At 36.0% G+C, this 18,029-nt stretch overlaps 2 protein-coding genes and 1 pseudogene across 7 annotated transcripts; 1 reads left to right on the forward strand and 2 right to left on the reverse strand.

Moving 5' to 3' along the window:
• The first annotated feature begins 4,060 nt into the window (after positions 1–4,060).
• On the forward strand, positions 4,061–6,806 carry CYCB1;4 (Cyclin B1;4). Its single transcript, XM_021969888.2, has 8 exons — positions 4,061–4,371; positions 4,825–4,964; positions 5,085–5,258; positions 5,342–5,467; positions 5,558–5,806; positions 5,892–6,059; positions 6,176–6,357; positions 6,466–6,806. Exons 1-8 carry the CDS (start codon positions 4,326–4,328, stop codon positions 6,605–6,607), a joined length of 1,227 nt encoding a protein of 408 aa, XP_021825580.1. The 5' UTR covers positions 4,061–4,325; the 3' UTR covers positions 6,608–6,806.
• Positions 6,807–7,425: 619 nt separating this feature from the next.
• On the reverse strand, positions 7,426–9,789 carry LOC110766555 (molybdopterin biosynthesis MoaE family protein). 6 transcript variants are annotated; one of them, XM_021969895.2, is made up of 2 exons: positions 9,606–9,789; positions 7,426–8,232 (listed from the first exon to the last, which is right to left on the reverse strand). In XM_021969895.2, the coding sequence occupies exon 2, from the start codon at positions 8,137–8,139 to the stop codon at positions 7,564–7,566; it is 576 nt and encodes a 191-aa protein (XP_021825587.1). In that variant the 5' UTR covers positions 8,140–8,232; positions 9,606–9,789; the 3' UTR covers positions 7,426–7,563. The 6 variants fall into 6 exon arrangements, with proteins under 6 accessions (XP_021825587.1, XP_021825584.1, XP_021825586.1 ...); XM_021969892.2 differs by having other exon boundaries at positions 7,426–8,286; XM_021969894.2 differs by having other exon boundaries at positions 9,528–9,789.
• Positions 9,790–15,211: 5,422 nt separating this feature from the next.
• LOC110766554 (metalloendoproteinase 2-MMP pseudogene) lies at positions 15,212–16,363 on the reverse strand (annotated as a pseudogene).
• Positions 16,364–18,029: the final 1,666 nt, after the last annotated feature.

The following is an 18,029-nucleotide window of genomic DNA, read 5'->3' on the forward strand; positions in this document are numbered from 1 at the left end:
ACTCTAACATAAGTGGAAAAGAGATATTCTGCAATTGAAGGCCTTGTTTTTTGTTGTTGTCAAGCTCAAACATTATATGCTACCTTTCACCATCTATATCATTGCTAAGACAGATTTGATCAAATATATGTTGACCAGACAAATGTGAAATAATGTCATCATGTGCCTTGTTTGGTTTGATTTATGGGAGAATAATTCTTTTTTTTCAAGGGAATTATTCATTTCCATAAATAAGGAGATGGAGGAGATTAAGGAGATTTAATTCAATTTGAATCCTTGCCTTATGTAGATATTTCCCATATGAAATCAAATCGATAGGCCAATTTAAATGGGGATTTAATAGGCAAAATCAAGATGACCTAGGGAATATTCCATCTTCCATGTGGTGTCACCGGAGTGGTTACGGAAATTCCTTGCCCCCACATATGCCTCTTCATGTGTTGTTTCATCAATTTTTAATTACAAGGTACTAAACATGGGAAAGCAATTGAAGACTTACCAAACATTTCTCATGCCTGACTTACCAAACATAGGAAAGCAATTGATTTCTCATCCCCAACCTTCCTTTCCCATAAACCAAACGGGGCTTAAGAGTGTAATTACAAGGTACTAAACTGTAATTAACCCATTAATTAAAACATCTAAAGAACTTCGGAGAGTTTTCAGACCGACTCAAACATATCCTCCTTTTTCCTTGATTTTCGTCCATCATTGGCTTGGCTTGACCCTGTGTAGAACTTGGGACTATTGTCAGGCATTTTGTTCATGTTCCGCTAATGAATAAGAATTAATTCTTTTTTCTGCATTTCTTCTCTTTTCCCAAAAGCTCTCACTAGGAGAAGAAGAAAATCAGAAAATGGAAAAGAAAGGAGAGAAGTAATTTGGTAAGAAAATTCGACAACGAATTCTCCTTTGGTGTAGCGGCTGCAAGGTGAGTTTTCTTCTCTTTCTAACCCTTCTTCTCCTTCTACTCAATCAGAAACCTAGGAAAATGAAAACCCTAACCCCTTTTCCATCCTCACGAACCAGGAAGGAGAAGATAGAGAAGAGAATTGCTAAAATACCCCTGCCCAAAGCAAACAAGTCATAAAGTCAACGAATACTGGCTCGATTTTGAATTATCCGATGCTAATTAGTTTGCAACTTTGATCTCGTGTTTAGGTTCATCAATTTTTGTGATCTAGTAATTTGAACTATGATTGCTTGTAGTTGTATAGAATGTATTTTTGAATTGCCTGAAATTTATGATGCTTTCTACAATTTTCTTTTCTTGAGCCTTCCAGGATTGAATTGTGATGAGGGTAGGTTTTAGTTTACATTTACTAACTCATATGATGCTTTTCTATATAAAATATTTTGTATTTTCTATATCCATTTTCAAGAATGTGCCATTGTTGCATGTCTCAAATTTGAAGTTCCGAATTTGTAGTAAGAAAAAGCTTTGGTTGGACTTAGTTCTGCCTGCCAGAAAGCTTCACGTGACAAATTGTTTATGCTATTCCATTATTTTGTGAAATTTAGTCCTGTATGAGTCCCTACTTTTGATATTTTTCGCTTTCATTGACTTATTAAACTCTGCTCGTTGTATAAAGCTTGCAAAACAAGTGCAACAAAGACTATCTTCTGGTCATGATAGATATTTGGATAGTTCAAGCAAAAAGTCTTATCTATTGAAGAAGCGGGAAAAGTTCCATTGTTTTCTTATCACTAATCTGTGTTTTTCTGTCATTGGAATAGTGGTTAGTGGTAAACTGCAATGTTTTGAAAGGCGAGGCATTGATGTGAGGCGTTTTAATCTCATTATGCGAGGCGTAAGCCTTTTGAACATTAATTTATTTTAATAAGAAAAATTTATGAATAATATTATACCCATTTGTCCTCTTTCATACAAACACACTTTGTTGGCAATACAATAAACTTCCGTATCTCGCGGTTTGTACAACCTCCTTACTACCACTTTCTGACATAAATGTATATACAATGTCCATTCGGGCAGTTTTTGTCCATCACTTCATTATGAGTGACGAGGAAATTTCCATAACATCCTCCCACTTCATCACATAAAATAAATGGCAACATGGGATGCCTTCGCTTTCATATTTCTGACAGTTGCACTCTATTCGAACATCTTTTCCACCAAGGTACACATAACTACAATTATTTTGCGGTTCACCGTATTTCGTTAAAATATACAACCGTCCTCCAAAATTATGAATTATTTTTTCATGAATGAGTGCTCACGAAACAGTGATCTCATTACATACCAATAAAAAGCACTTATATTTTAATACTTAAGTATCCTCTTCATGAGTACTAACATTTTGTGGTCTTATTTTCCGAGGAATAGTGTCCTTTTCACCACTAGGCCTATAAGATCAATTTTGAATTTACATCCCATTTTCATATAAAAATAAATCAAACAAATCCAAAATAATAATAATACTAATCTTAGACAATTTCATCGCTAATTAAGTGGTCAATTTGTTGGACATTAAATAAAAGAGAAAAATAATTTATTAGCATTCATTAGATGATTTTAATCAATAATAATACTACAAGGATCCATGAAAGTTTTGGTTCATATTATTAGGGTATGTAGGTTTCTTTGGAAATCTTTTGGCAGGAATTGATTACTCATGAATAATATTGTAGATTTTTCTCCCTCCTTCTGCTGGTGAGTTAATTGGCCTTTTATAGGCATTTGACTTTCGGGCTTAAAGTCTCATGTTTCTTGGTTTTCTCCTTGATTCACAATGACTCCATCATGGGCATGGTAGTGGATGATCATGGAGGCTTTGCCATGTGACATAAAACATGCTTGCATTTGTTTATGGGCATAGGCATGTTTGCCTTAGTAGGCCTTTGTCGTCAAGTTCCATCAATCTCATGATTTTATTCATGTGTGATCATGGATAGAAATTGGGAAAACATGTTTCTTGATTGTAGTTCCACTTCCCCAAGTTTAGTTTAGGGTGCTAGTGGATTAATTTCTTACTCCCACAGTCTTCTTGCTTTATCTTGAGGGCCTGTTTGGTTCAAGGTTTAGGAGATTGGGAATAGGTTTCAAACTGCATTCCCATGTTTGGTAGGTGCACTCTTGGGAATGCAATTATGGACTCATGGGTAAGTATAAGGGGGAAGTTCATACCCTTGGCTCACCTTGGGAAACTTTTTCCCTCACTTGGGAAAGTATTTAATGCAATTTTTTTGGACTAACTTACCCATGTTATTTTATTTTATTTTGAGTCAAAGGCGATAGACCAATGTTATTATTTTAAAATACTACTTTTGACCATTTAAAAAACTCCTCATCTACATATATAAAGCAAAAGGCAGAGAATGATGAAACATTAAAAATACCAGAAAATACCATTGGTTAATTCAAACATTAAGAATTGAAATTATTAATTAAATGAGTATAATATGGTAAATTCATATTTTTTTTCATATTAAAATTTTAAAAAAAATCAGATAATAGGTCTTACTTTTATGGAACATAACTACTCATGTTATCTTTTCTTAATTCTAAAAATAAAATAAAAGAAAAAAGAAAACCAATTGGCGCACGTGTGAGCATGTGCCAAAAGGGCTATTATTAATAACTTTTAATAATAAAAAAATCAAAAGGTATAGTTGGAAAACTGATCAACTTTTCATTCCTAATATTGTACAAACGAAACATGGAAATGGGAGAAAACGACATTTCCTAGTCCTCATTTCCCAGCGTTCCCAAACATGGGAATGGACATCTTCCATTCCCATCTCGTGGGATTATACATGGGAAGTTTATTCTCAAGAAGTTTAATCCACGAACCAAATGGGCCTGAGTTTCTTTTGAGCGATCTTTGGCCTCTTTTGAGCGATCTTTGGGCTCTTTCTTTGTGTAAAGGAAAACCCACCCAGCCACTGGAGGAAGCCCGCTCCACCACCAACGGCTAGAAAATTCCAAACTCAAAACAGCAGGAACTAACAAATCCTTAAGGGGATCATACCCGTTAGATCTCACATCAATCCAACGGCTATAAGTTGATGAGAATTAGACCGTTGGAAGTAAAGTCGGTTCCGCAGCTTCAAAAAGAATCATCACAACCAGAGTCTGACAAAAACTTCAGAAAATCCCAAATTCCCGAGAAAGAGAAAGCGACAGTCGAAAGGAATTTTAGAGAGAGAGAGAAAGAGGGGCTGAACTGAAGAAAGTGGCGACCATTAACGCCGAGGAAGAAGGAGAGACGCGGAACAGTCGTCTCCAGGTGTTCTTGTCGTCGTTGTTTTCGAGTCTAGGAGGAGTTTTTGGCAGTAACGGTCAAGAAAATCAAGATCTTGAAATGGCTTCCAGAGCCGTTGTTGTTGGGCCTCACCAACTACAAAGAGGTACCAATGTGCTTAGTTTAAGTTCTTCTTTGATTGGTTCTTTTGGGCATATTTGTTTGCTTTGATAGAAAAAATAGAGATCCGTTCATTATTGTTTTCTGTGGGTTTTACTGATCAAGTTCCAATTTTTGAAATGTTTTTTTTTCTTTTTTGGGAATTTTGTTCATATGTCGCTATACTAGAATGTTTTATTCAATTCCTTGTCCTTGTGTAGTTTTTGAAAACTTTCTGTTGGCTATTTCCATCCACCTCATGATTATTTTTCTTTTTATGTTCTGACCTCCTAAGTAAGCGTTGGTAATTTTTGGTCCATCTCATGGGAGCTAGCATTGATTTTGTGTTATCATTTCTGTTGTGTCCTAACAAATGGTTGATTCATTCGTTTGAACTTTTGTTTGATGCGGTCTGTTTGCCCATTTCAATGTGAAAACTGATAGTTTAATGGTATTTTAGAGGAAGGCAAGCAGAAGAAGGTAGCAGCAGAGGGGAAAAATAGGCAAGTTCTTCAAGACATTAGTAACCTAGTAGTAACTGCTCCTGCTGCCCAAGGGAAGATCCATGCTAAGCTTCCTGCCCCATTAGAGAAGAACAAGGTACCAATCCAATCCAAAACTTTTTTAATTATTTTACTTTTATTTTTATTCTTCTTCTCAATGAAGTCTTAGAATTTACTATCTCACTTTATCACAATGTTTGGCTATTGTAATTTGCAGAAACCTGTCGTAGAAGTAATTAATGGGGGGCTGACGGCTGGAAAATCCGGTGCTGCAAAGAAAGCTCTGGCAGCTGTAAAGGAGAAGAATGCTGTTAGTGGAAGGAAATCTAGAGAAGGAGCCTCAAGGAAGAATGCCAGGGCCTTTACATCAATTCTCAGCGCCCGAAGCAAAGTAAATTTCATTTTTGGTGGCTCAATTATTGTTACTTTTGCTCTGCATTGTTGTATTGTCCACTGAGTTTGCTTTTCTCACAGGCTGCTTGTGGACTCACTAGTAAGCCAAAGGATCCAAAAGTGGACATTGATGCAGCTGATGCCGATAATGAGTTGGCAGTAGTTGAATATTTGGATGAAATCTACCAGTTTTACAAGCTCACAGAAGTATTGACTTGAACTCTACACTCCTCTCTCTTTCTGTCTCTCTGTCACTTTCTCATATTGTATTGTTATGCTTCCTTCTGATGGATGCAGGATGAGAATCGCGTGCACGAGTACATGGCTTTACAGCCAGAAATAAATCCCAAGATGAGATCAATCCTTGTAGACTGGTTGATAGAAGTTCATCACAAATTTGAACTCATGCCAGAAACCCTCTATCTTACCATAGACCTTGTCGATCGATTCCTTTCGGTTAAAGTTGTACCAAGGAGCGAGCTTCAGTTAGTTGGCATCAGCTCAATGCTTCTTGCAAGCAAATATGAAGAAATTTGGGCACCAGAGGTAGCAATTGTTGTTTGTTTGTGTATCTTGCATGTGGGTTTAATTTTGAATATTAATCTTGGGTTTTGGTTGTTAAAATGGGCAGGTCAACGACTTTGTCTGCATTTCAGACAATGCTTATGGTAAAGAAAAGGTGTTGGTGATGGAGAAAGCAATCTTGGGTAAGCTGGGATGGTGCCTAACAGTTCCTACAACTTATGTCTTCCTGGTGCGCTATATCAAAGCATCATCTGCTCCATCTGATGACGAGTTGGTATGTGATTTTTGAGGTTCATGGATATTCAAGTCCATGGTGAAAACCTGAATTTAACAATTTGACTTGATTGAATTTTTTTTAATTTTTTGTTTGGTGGTGATAATAAAATGTAGATGGAGAATATGGTGTATTTTCTGGCTGAACTGGGTCTGATGGACTATTCTGCTACGATTCTCTACTGCCCTTCAATGATGGCTGCTTCGGCTGTTTATGTTGCTCGATGCACCCTTGACAGGACCCCTTTCTGGACTGAGACTCTCAAACATCATACTGGCTATTCTGAAGATGAGCTGATGTGAGCCTTTCACAATTTACAACTCATAAATTTTTGTACTTACTAATTATTGTGACATTTAGTTGATCTTTTTTATTTTCCTTTGTACTCTGGATTCTACTGGAACAGGGACTGCGCAAAGCTGTTGCACACTTTTCATTCCGCGGCTGCAGAGAGTAAGCTCAAGGCAGTCTATAACAAGTTCTGCAGCCCAGAGCATGATGCCGTGGCTCTTCTTTCACCGCCCGGCGGTAACCTTTCCGCCAAATAAACCACCATGATATTATTGTATTCTGATGGCCATGATTAACTGGCTCCTCTAGTTAGAAGTATGGGAATGGGAGATCATTTTGCTGTTATGATCCGCAGCTGTTGGCTGCTATTGTTGTTACAGACTTACAGCCCAGCATTCTTTCTTTGTAATATTTTCGATATTCCTTTAAATGCTAATGCCACAAAGTTCTTGGTCTGGTCTTTGTGTGTCAATGGATTTGTTCTATGATGTTTATCTTCCCTTTAACCAATTGCTTCAGCTTCATGTGTCTCCATACATCAAAGGAAAGCAGAAATATGCAAACGTCCATAATTTAATATATTTCTCATCTCATTCCTTTTAGCATAAGTTTTGCAGCTTGAAAATACTTGAAAGAAAGAATTAGGTCTCAAGTCAAGTAACTAACCGTCCCATTATCCAATTTTGCTAGTTAAATTTTTGTAGGTTTTTAATTCCTAAACCACCATGCCCGATTTTATTTTTGTTTACAAGAAGAATTCCAAGCTAATAATGTATCTGGTCCACAGAGAAAGCTACCTAGAAAGGAATATTAGAAATCTTATGAACCAAATCATTATTTCCAGGATTTTACTAATTAAATCCTTTAAACCCTATTGTACATTTGTGAGAAATTTCCAACAGAGCAGATAATATTTCTTGGAACTGACGCATTCTGAAGCTAATTCTATCAGAGAACATATAGGGTGAAATTGATTGGACATGTCCTGAAATTAACTTGTCTGAAGAAATAACCAAAACTCGGAAGCAGAGTTGTTCAAGCAAGCAGATCATAGAGTAACCAACAAAAAGAGAAATGAATTGCCAAATTTACCTCCAGGTTCCTATTCTTATTATATAAAAAGAAGATTATTAGTTTTTAAAGAGTTACATTTCATTATGACATAGAAAATCTTTCCTAAACATAAATAAATAAATAGAAGCTTTGCTCTGCTTCATTTTTCATCTCCTTCCTCAATGACCTTTACCTTGGCCCCACAACAGCTCTTCCTAGTATGCCTCTCAACTTCAACTTCAATTTCTTTTTCATTCCATATCTCATCTTTTTTCCCAAGATCCAGCCTTCGCTCCAGGAACTCTGTATTCTCCTTCCAAACCTCTCCATTACTGTAAACCTCCTTCTTCCATATTGGAACTGATGCCTTTATCTCATCAATCACAAATTTACAAGCATCCAACGCATCAGCCCGATGAACGGCTGAGACTGCAATGAAAACACTTGTTTCACCAACTGGAACTGGGCCGAGGCAGTGGGCGACTGCAATGGCGAGGAGATTCCAGGATGATCTAGCAGATGAACAAATGGATTTCATGCACCGTAGTGCCATGGGCACATATGCTTCATATCTAAGCTCCAAGACTGTTTTGCCTTCAAAGGTGTCGCGTGTGGTTCCAGAAAATGTTGCAATAGCACCTGCCTGTGGGGCACTCACATAATTGATATATTTGGCAATGTCAATTTTGTTATGCTCCTCTAAGATTTCCACAAGATCTTTGTCCTCAGAAGCCATCTTCGATTGGGAATGCAACTTTTATCTCAGAATTATCCTCTGCTTTGAGCTGATGTCTTAAACCTGTGTCGAGAATAAGGTCCTGTGGTCCAACTTCAGATAAATGATGACATTTCAGCCATATTGTTAATGACAGACTTGACAAATCTATCAAAGAAAATTAGAATGTCAGTACCATATGACCCAATGAACCAAAGAGAAAAGTCTCAATTACAAATCACAATAAAGGCCAGTTGGCTCTTGTGTATTATTTCAAGGGGAGAGTTTTTAGCTCAGGTAGTAATTGCTTAGTTCGTCAAGCATAAAGTGGAATCAACTATGAAACAAGAAGCCTTTTTTTAAAAATCAGGTCAATAGAGGTATCTTATCCCCTATCAACATACATGCATGAGATAAATCTAAAACAAGAAAGAAATAAAAACACTTTCCATATAAATTCGAAACCTATAACCAGCACATAGTTAAGAATACCATCCAAGTTGTAATTTAGCATAATACAGAAAAACCGAGCCAACAACCTTTTTGCAGACCAGCTTATGTTTTCCATAAAGTTTCACCACCTAATCTGCTAAATGGTAGACTGATCTACAGTTTACCACTAACGACTATTCCAATGACAGAAAAACACAGAGTAGTGATAAGAAAACAATGGAACTTGTCCCGCTTCTTCAATAGACAAGAATTTTTTGCCTAAATTATCCAAATATCTATCATGATCAGAAGACAATCTTTGTCACACTTGTTTTGCAAGCTTTATACAACGAGCAGAGTTTAATAAGTCTATGAAAGCGAAAAATGTCAAAAGCAGGGACTCATACAGGACTAAATTTCACAAAATAATGGAACTGTATAAACAATTTGTCGGGTGAAACTTTCTGGCAAGCAGAACCAAGTCCAACCAAAGCTTTTTGTTACTACAAATTAGGAACTTCAAATTTGAGGCATGCAACAATGGCAAATTCTTGAAAATGGATATAGAAAATACCAAATATTTTATACAGAAAAGCATCGTATGGGTTAGTAAATGTAAACTAAAACCTACCCTCATCACAATTCAATCATAAATTTCAGGCAATTCAAAAATACATTCTATACAACTACAAGCAATCATGGTTCAAATTACTAGAGCACAAAAATTGTTGAACCTGAACAAGAGATCAAAGTTGCAAACTAATTAGCATCGGATAATTCAAAATCGGGCATTTTTTAAACAATCAGGTCAATAGAGATATCTTATCCCCTATCAACATACATGCATGAGATAACTCTAAAACAAGAAAGAAATAAAAACTTTTTCCATATAAATTTCGAAACCTATAACTAGCACATAGTTAAGAATACCATCCAAGTTGTAATTTAGCATAATACAGAAAAACCGAGCCAACAACCTTTTTGCAGACCAGCCTATGTTTTCCATAAAGTTTCACCACCTAATCTGCTAAATGGTAGACTGATCTACAGTTTACCAGTTTTCAAAGGCATGCCTTCGCGCGCGTCGGAGCGAGGTGGCAGGAAATCGCCCGAGGCTGGCGTGAGGAGGCGGAGCAAGGCGCGCCAGATCCGGACGCTTCTGAACCGGAAGAAATTTTGCGAGTCTGCAAATTGGCTGCGACTCTGCGAGGAAGACGACTCGCGTGTAAGACGACTCATGTGTTTTTTTTTTAAGGTTTACTGTAATGAAACGACGTCGTTTCGATTGCATTTTCTTGCCTTTATTGTAACTATCCCCTTGGCACATGCGTGGTTTTCTTTTTTCTTTTTTATTTTATTTTTAGAATTAAGAAAAGATAATATGGGTAGTTATGTTCCATAAAAGTAGAATTTATTATCTGAGTTTTTTTTTATTTTATTTTTAGAATTAAGAAAAGATAATATGGGTAGTTATGTTCCATAAAAGTAGAATTTATTATCTGAGTTTTTATTTTTATTTTTTTTAAATATAAAAAAAATGTGAATTTACAATATTATCTTCAATTAATTAATAATTTCAATTTTTAATGTTTGAATTAACCAAGGGCATTTTATAGTATTTTGAATGTTTCATCATTCTCTACCTTTTGCTTTATATATATACTCCAACTGGCTGGTTGTAGCTTTATTCTACTTACCTTCTTTTTTTTTTTCTTTTCTAAATTAATATATTAACACATGAACTTATATATATAGTACAATCCTAATTTCTACCCTTATTAGGTAATCTCCATCAATTTCAAGAATTCTCTTCATCTTTCGACTGCAAGTAAGCCATTTTATTTTTCTCTGTAATTCTTCGCAACTGTAATTTGAAGTTCCGTATAATATTTTTTTTCAATATATTTGTTATCTTATTCGTTTATGTGATATAGTAGAAATTTGACGTACATGCATCATACTTGTATCTTAGAAATATTAATGGTGTTGTTTTATAGCTATGAATCAAAAAGATCCTGCGTGGAAGTATGCAAAAGAAATAGAGGGGGAAAAAAATACTTGAGATGCACATTTTGTGATCAAAGATGCAGTGGAGGAATTTCTAGACTTAAATATCATTTGGGTCAAACTCATCATGATATGCAACCATGTAAGAAAGTTCATGAGCATGTAAATAAAGAGTGTATCACAACTTTGAAAAAATTTCAACTTGAAAAAAGAAAGAAAAATGAAATGCTTAGAGAGATTGGGGATGATCCATGAGGAGGGGCTCAGAGTATGGAAATTTCATTGGGTGAAGAATATGGAATCCCTAGTACTAGGAGTGTTGTAGTTGATGAGGCTCTTAGAGAACAACCTAAATAAAAAAAGACCAATGGATAGATTTGTCACTTTAGAAGCTTGACAAAGTACATTAAATTCAGCATATAAACAAGAAGAAAGAAAGGAAGTTTGTCGAAAGATTGGTCGTTTTTTCTTCTCTAGAGCACTCCTATTTAATATTGTAAATGATCTATTTTGGCTACCTGTGGTGGAAGGGATTGCCACATATAGTGTAGAATTTAAGCATCCATTAATGCATGAGCTGAGGACTTGGATTCTTAAGGAAGAAGTTGGATGCATCACGTACGAAAATATTGTTAGATAGCGACATTGAAACTACACTCGCCTACATGAAAGGGAAAGTGTCAGTGTATCTTGAAATCTTTTGTAAGTTCAGTGTAGATGAGGGGAATATGCTTGCTAACTTGTTTTGGAGAGACTCTACTTCACTTTTGGATTATGTTGCCTCTAGAGACGTTCTCATATTCGACAGCACATACAAAACCAATGTGTATGACAAGCCTCTAGTATTATTTATTGGTTCAAACAACCACTGGGCGAGTGTTGGTTGTGCCCTATTGCTTGATGAGACCTTTGGAACATAAAAGTAGTTATTGGAGACATTCATATCTTCCATGAAAGGAAAGAAGCCAACATCAATATTGACGGATGAGGATAAGGCAATGTGCACAAAGCAATTGAGTATGTATTGCCCATGTGCAATCATAGGTTATGCTCACGGCACATGGCAAGGAATGCACAGAATAATTTAAAGGATAAATAATTGGTAAGATTATTTCAAGCATATCTTTGAGAACCAATTACAGCCAATGAGTTTGAAAAGAAATAGGAGTTTTTGAAAGACAGAGTTACTACACATAAACAAAAGGAATGGTTGCAAATAATGTATGCAAAACGAGATGCGTGAGCCAAATCACGCCTCATACCTAAATTTTCGATGGTATGTGCACTACTCAATGCGTGGAGTGTATGAACAATTTTGTGAAATATTACTTGAGGAAATGCGTTAAGTTATTTGAATGCATTCTAGCAATTGATAAGGCCATAACACGAATGAGGAATACCTCGGGGAAGGATGATTTTGACCAAAACAATAAAAAAAAGTGCTTACAACAACACTGAAAAGTCTTGAACAATTTGCCTCCCAAATTTACACTCATAGGTGCTTTTTATTGGTATGTAACGAGATCAATGCTACTTCAACACTCATTCATGAAAAAATAATTCATAATTTCGAAGGACAGTTGTATATTTTAACGAAATACGGTGAACTGCAAAATAATTGGAGTTAGTGTACCTTGGTGGGAAAAATGTTCGAATAGAGTGCAATTGTCAGAAATATGAAAGCGAAGGCATCCCATGTTCCCATTTGTTTTATGTGATGAAGTGGGAGGATGTTATGGAAATTTCCTTGTCACTCATAATGGAGTGATGGACAAAAACTGCCCGAATGGACATTAGATATGCATTTATGTCAAAGTAGTAGCAAGGAGGTTGTACAAATCGTGAGATACAGAAGTTTAAGTTATATTACCACCAAAGTGTGTTTAACAGAACCTGACCCAAATTCCACTTTGGAATCTGTGCCGAACCCTGTGCGTGTCCGTCACCTGGCAGGTGCCAAACACACTTAACCAAATTGCCCTTCTAACAAAAACCAAAGTTTCTTTAGGGTTTGACTTCTGCCGAAAATTCGGCATAGTCTCCCCTGTAAATTCTCATTTCCCAAAAATTTACACCTGCATGAAAAGCAATTTATAATCCCAACGTTCAGCATGCTTTAAGTTTACAAACCAGCAGATCAACAATAGAACTACGTGGCCTCCGACCTTATAGCAATCCTAAGGCAATATCAGAGTAACTAATCTACTTAATTACAAAAGAAGTGCGGAAACGAAAATATATCCTACATAGTGGGTAGAGAAGGAAGAGTAATTCATATTGTATCTGCATGATTCAAACCTTTTATTTATTTTTTCTTTTTTGGTATTTCTTCAAAGATCATCGTTACAAAAAAATTACTTGAATCAGAATCCATTTTACCACTCAATGAAATGGTTGTCATTTTAATGTTTTCTTGAAGTACCGTATTTGTCAAGGATGATTTATGAATCAAGATGTGAAAAATAGATAATCTGGATTGTTAAAATAAAATTTGTAGTGGACCCAACAAGCTGTCCTTCAGACAAAGTGTCTCTTGTGCGCTATTGATGTAACCATAAATAGGAAAATAAAGGTGCCAATGAGAAGAAAACTACACAACTATTCATTCTCAACTCTCTCTTTTCTTACTAGAGAATTTTTAGGGATTTCGAAAATAATTAAATAATGTTCCATAAATTCCAGATTTTTGAAATGCTAGGAATTAGGGATTATTTGAGAAAAAAAATGCTTGTAACCAAAATGACATATAGTTTTGTAAATAATTGATAATACCTAAACCACTTTTATCCTACTAGGCATCCATTTTAAAAGTTCTGTTTTAGTTAGAAGTGGAAAAGTATATGAAATTCGTTTAGACTATCAATAGCTTAATTAACATACATATTTGCATACCTTAGATTTCTGACCCCCCACCATATGCAGTAAAAGAACTTGGTTGGAAAACGCATTGATCTTGTGGTTCCATATTGAATGGCATCAACAAATATTCCAAAATTAAATACGGTAGCATTTGGTGGATTTGACGGGCATAACTCATTTAGGAAGGTGATATTTCGAGAAGTACTGCCACTGCAATAATCAGTAGCTCCGCAACTTATAGCATTTTTACAGGATTGGTGCCAGCATGAAACCTCTCGTTGAATAGAAAAGAAATACCAAAAACCTCCAAGTACCTAACCACAAAATATTTATTCATGATTAGATCATCTTCAGAAATGTTAGTCAAGTTTTGGTTAAATTTAACTTAGCTATTTAGTTAATACAAAAGAAAACTCATGAGGTTGCATGGGATGAGAGGAGAGACAGGAGGATGAGGAAGAGGGTGATTGTGAAGAGAGAAAGATGGGATTTTGATGCCATTGATTGATGCTAGTTGTTGTATTACTTAGCAGATTTTGAATCTGTGTTGCAATTCAAGCTTCAAATTTGGATTGTTATTTATAGGTGTGTATATTGAGCATATATAGATTAACGTTGGGGTTACGTTGATATAATAACACTCAAATTTTCGTATTGGTTTTGAACCGGTGTCCTCTTCCATGTATGGTACGCCATGACTTTGACTGTAGCTAGCTTGGTCTTGAGGTTCCAGACGACGGCCGGGAAAGGGAAGAAAAAAAAAAGAGTGAGAAGAAATGGCAAGAACACAAAAATAAAGAGACCACCCAAACGCATAAAGTTAAAGAGATTCCTAAATTAATCGACTACCTGATCAACGCATGAAACAATTCCTAAATTAATCTAAGCATATTCCTGGTCAAAGTCAACGTTTAGTAAAGTAACTACAAATGCAAACACACATCAAGCTCTTGGTAGCCAAAAATGTAAATACACATCAAACATGCATCTCTATAATCTTCCACATTAAACATCAAATATCTTCCACATTAAACATCAAATATCTTAATAAAGTTCTATGCCTAGCTAGCCCACTGTAGCCCTTAATGTGGTTCCGCCCCTAAACTTGTACGGTCCCTTCCCAATGCACAAAGTGAACAACATGGTCCATTTTGTTAGATATAAGCCTAACATTACCATTTTGGTTTAAGTTTATCACAAAATGGTCATACCCCGTTTCATTTCGTTGTAACTCTTAAACATTGGGTTGTAAAGTTTGTCTTATCATCCAATGGATTTCAATGGTCCATCTCCTTGCAAACCCCTCTCTATTTCGGAATAAGACCAATTTAGTGGAAATGTACTAGTAAATGGACCATGTTTACAACTCTATAATCTCTTAGAGGGTCCTTCAATTAAAATCACAGAATGAAGAACCATAAAATATGTTCATATGTTTGAAAACATAATTTTGAGTCAAATTATCCATGTGTCATGTCCAACAGTCACATGTTAGAGAATAAAAGTTTTGCATTAGTGCTTACTTATAATATCTTGGCTGCACCGTAGTGCCAATTAATTTTGATTTGGATTCTCACATTATAACAAGTAAACGAATTGCTAAAACGGTAAATCCAAAGAGATTACTTAATTAATCGAGATTGAGTTGACCCTACAAGAGAGTGAGGGCATGGTTTATAAGACAATCACCACTACGTTAAAAGTAATTATATGTTCAATGATTGTAATCGAGACATAACGTAATCAAATTTGTAGTCCAAGAAATTTCAGAGAAGAAATCATTCAAACATTTAACTGATACAACTTTTAGTTGTTTATTGTCTTTGAAAATCTCAGTACGTGTAAGTGAGGTACTTTATTTGAAAACAAAAAAAACAAAAGGGAAAAATGAAAGGTTCCTCCTGATCCTGACTTTGGGTGAACATAAAAATTAAGTAAGGTTTAAGACAAAAGATGATCAACCGATGATCAAGCGTTGTATAAAGCTTTAATTCCTTGCATATCATCCCCATGCAAACCTTTGGTCACTCCAGGGCTTATAGTCGGGTACATAATAGCTCCCTGAACAGAGCTGTGCCCAAGCCCAAGAAGGTGCCCTATTTCATGCAAAGCCACAGTCTCCAAGTCATAAGCACCACTCACGGCGCCCACAGAAAACCGCTCATCAGCGTCGTAGTGAAATCTCCCGTTTGTTGGCGCAAATGCATGGGCTATGGTCCCTCCTGGCCCGTCAAACGGAGCTCCGTCTCCATGATTACCCCTGTGAAAACTCACCGTCAGATCGGGGTTCTGATTGCTCTGGCTGAAGGTGAAGTGTGTGTTGGCGGCCCATGTTTGAAAAGCACGTGCAACTGGTCCCGTGGCCTCAGCTGGGGTGGCTTGAAGAAAAGCATAGGTGAGGTGATACTTGGAGGCCGGCCATTTTGGGTTTCCTCGGAAGAAAGTATAATGAGCAACTGTGTGTCCTCCGTGGTGATGGTGGTGAGGGTGCCTTTGTTTGCCTGATCGCATGGAGGAGGTACCATTGATGATATCTGCGACACCGCAACGTGGCATCATCATATTGGATACAGTTTCAGCATCCAATGTTCCAGTGGCTTTGAGGTGGTAATTGAGTTGGTATGTTTTGACGGCTGACTCCAATTGGTCGTCAAAATCATCATCATTGAAGTGGCCATTATTGTTGCTGCTTAAGTAACCAAACTTTTCGAGGTATTTTTTGAGGTCTTGGATGCCTTGAACTTTGTCACCCTTGTGACACCCCTTGAGATGGTCAAGGAACTCAAATGGTGATGATGTTTTTTTGTGGTGGGTTTCTGAGGCTTTTGCGTAGGAGAGAAGAGAAAGGAGGATGAAGAGAAAGGTAGTGATTGCGAAGAGAGAAAGAGTCGAAGTTTTTGATGATGCCATTGTATATTTGGGAAATAAATAATTTTGGTTTTGGATATGCTGTGCAAAACCCTCATACTTGGAAGGCTATATATAGGTGTATAATGAGCAGACTTACATCAACGGTCGTGAGACGGTGCAACTCTAATTTTCACCTTCAGATTGAAAGCTGGGCCTTCCTTAGTAAATGTATTCTAAGTCTTGCGGTTGGAGACATGACAATCGCCGGGTGGAAGAAGAAAAAAGAGAAGACTATTATGATGAGACTTGTTCTTAGTTCGGATTCATGGGCGTGACTAGCGCGCCGGAGATGTCGAAGCTACATATTGATCCACTGACCTCAACGCTGGAGATAATTTTAATCTTCTAGTCAAAGTTAGTGTTCATAGTAGAGAAATAATTTTATTAGATCAATTGAAAAAGTACATAGAGAGAGCCATCTCGCCTGTTGGGTTGCCAAAATATACAAGAAATATATTGTTAGCATTTTTTTATATAAAAAAAAATGGTATTTATTTGGATATCTTTTCTATTTATTTTTTGCCTAATAAAGACATTAATTCATGCTACCGGGGAACGACTTCAATTTGGCTACTTTTTTTTTTTTTTTTTTTTTGTGCTTTTTTATTTGGGAAATATTTGCAGTTTTGGTAGAAGTAATGCTACTGACTATTCTTAGCTCGGAAAGATCTACGCTATGAAGAGTCGTTTTGAGTCTTAAACAGTAGTCATTCTAAGGGAGACCCCTATGAAGTCTTTTTGGCCAAGTCCTTCCTTCGGTCAAGCATAATATATGGGTCCATGCATGAAACAAGATTTAAATATATTGACTACGTAACTCTTAGTACGGTAGGACATGTTATTTTTCCAATGTTTGAACAAAATTCCGAAATTCGAATAATTCATTTTTCTCCAATGAGTAGTAAATTAAACTCTTCAAATTGGAGTTTGTTGACCTATGTGGCAAGTTAGTTGAAAAAAAAAAGGGATTATTTGCTACTTTAATAATTTGTGCATCACCATACTCTTCAATTCAATTAATATAATGTTTGTTTTTTAGCACTTTCAATAATGTGGGTTTCTTCAAAAACATGTGAAAAATATGTCTATGTATTTATTATATGAAAAGAAAAAGTGCAAGTTTTTAGTATTTTCAATGTAGATTTTGTACTTCCAAGGTAAAATAGATATTTTGAAGAGCCAATGTCAACTTGTCAGTTCTAAAGAGAGAGAAAGAGGTTGCAGAGAATTTTGTTAATGTAACTCACCTATTTTAGCATTCTCAAACTGTTAAAGAGGTCTTCGACCGAAAAAAATAAAATTGTTGAAGAGGTTACTAGTATATGATGTCTCTGTTTGGATTCTTAAAGGCCACTCTTGGTATTAAAATGAAAGATTGAAGAACCATTCCACATGTGTCAATATTTGTCAGTTTTGTTAGTTTGTGGAAAACGATATATACTTGCATTAGTTAAGCCAATTTGCTTATAACTGAAGTTTAAGAATGGCACATAATAAACTTCATCAATTAAACGATTTAAACTAATTCATGGAAAATTCTACAATCATTTGGTGTATGGATACACCAAAGGATATAGACCATTGAATTAAGAAAAAGAGAGAGAGCGAGAGATCTACCTTTTTCAATTTGAGGTAACCTCAAAATTTGTTATTGTAGGTTAAAATTAAAATACATTTGGTAAATAAATAAAAACCACGCTAAA

This window comes from Prunus avium, chromosome 4, assembly GCF_965620075.1.
Source record: "Prunus avium chromosome 4, drPruAviu1.hap1.1, whole genome shotgun sequence".
Classification (NCBI taxonomy): domain Eukaryota; kingdom Viridiplantae; phylum Streptophyta; class Magnoliopsida; order Rosales; family Rosaceae; genus Prunus; species Prunus avium.

Coding starts and splice junctions, on each gene's coding strand:
- LOC110766555 (XM_021969895.2), bottom strand. CDS start 8,139: ATGGCTTCTGAGGACAAAGATCTTGTGGAAATCTTAGAGGAGCATAAC.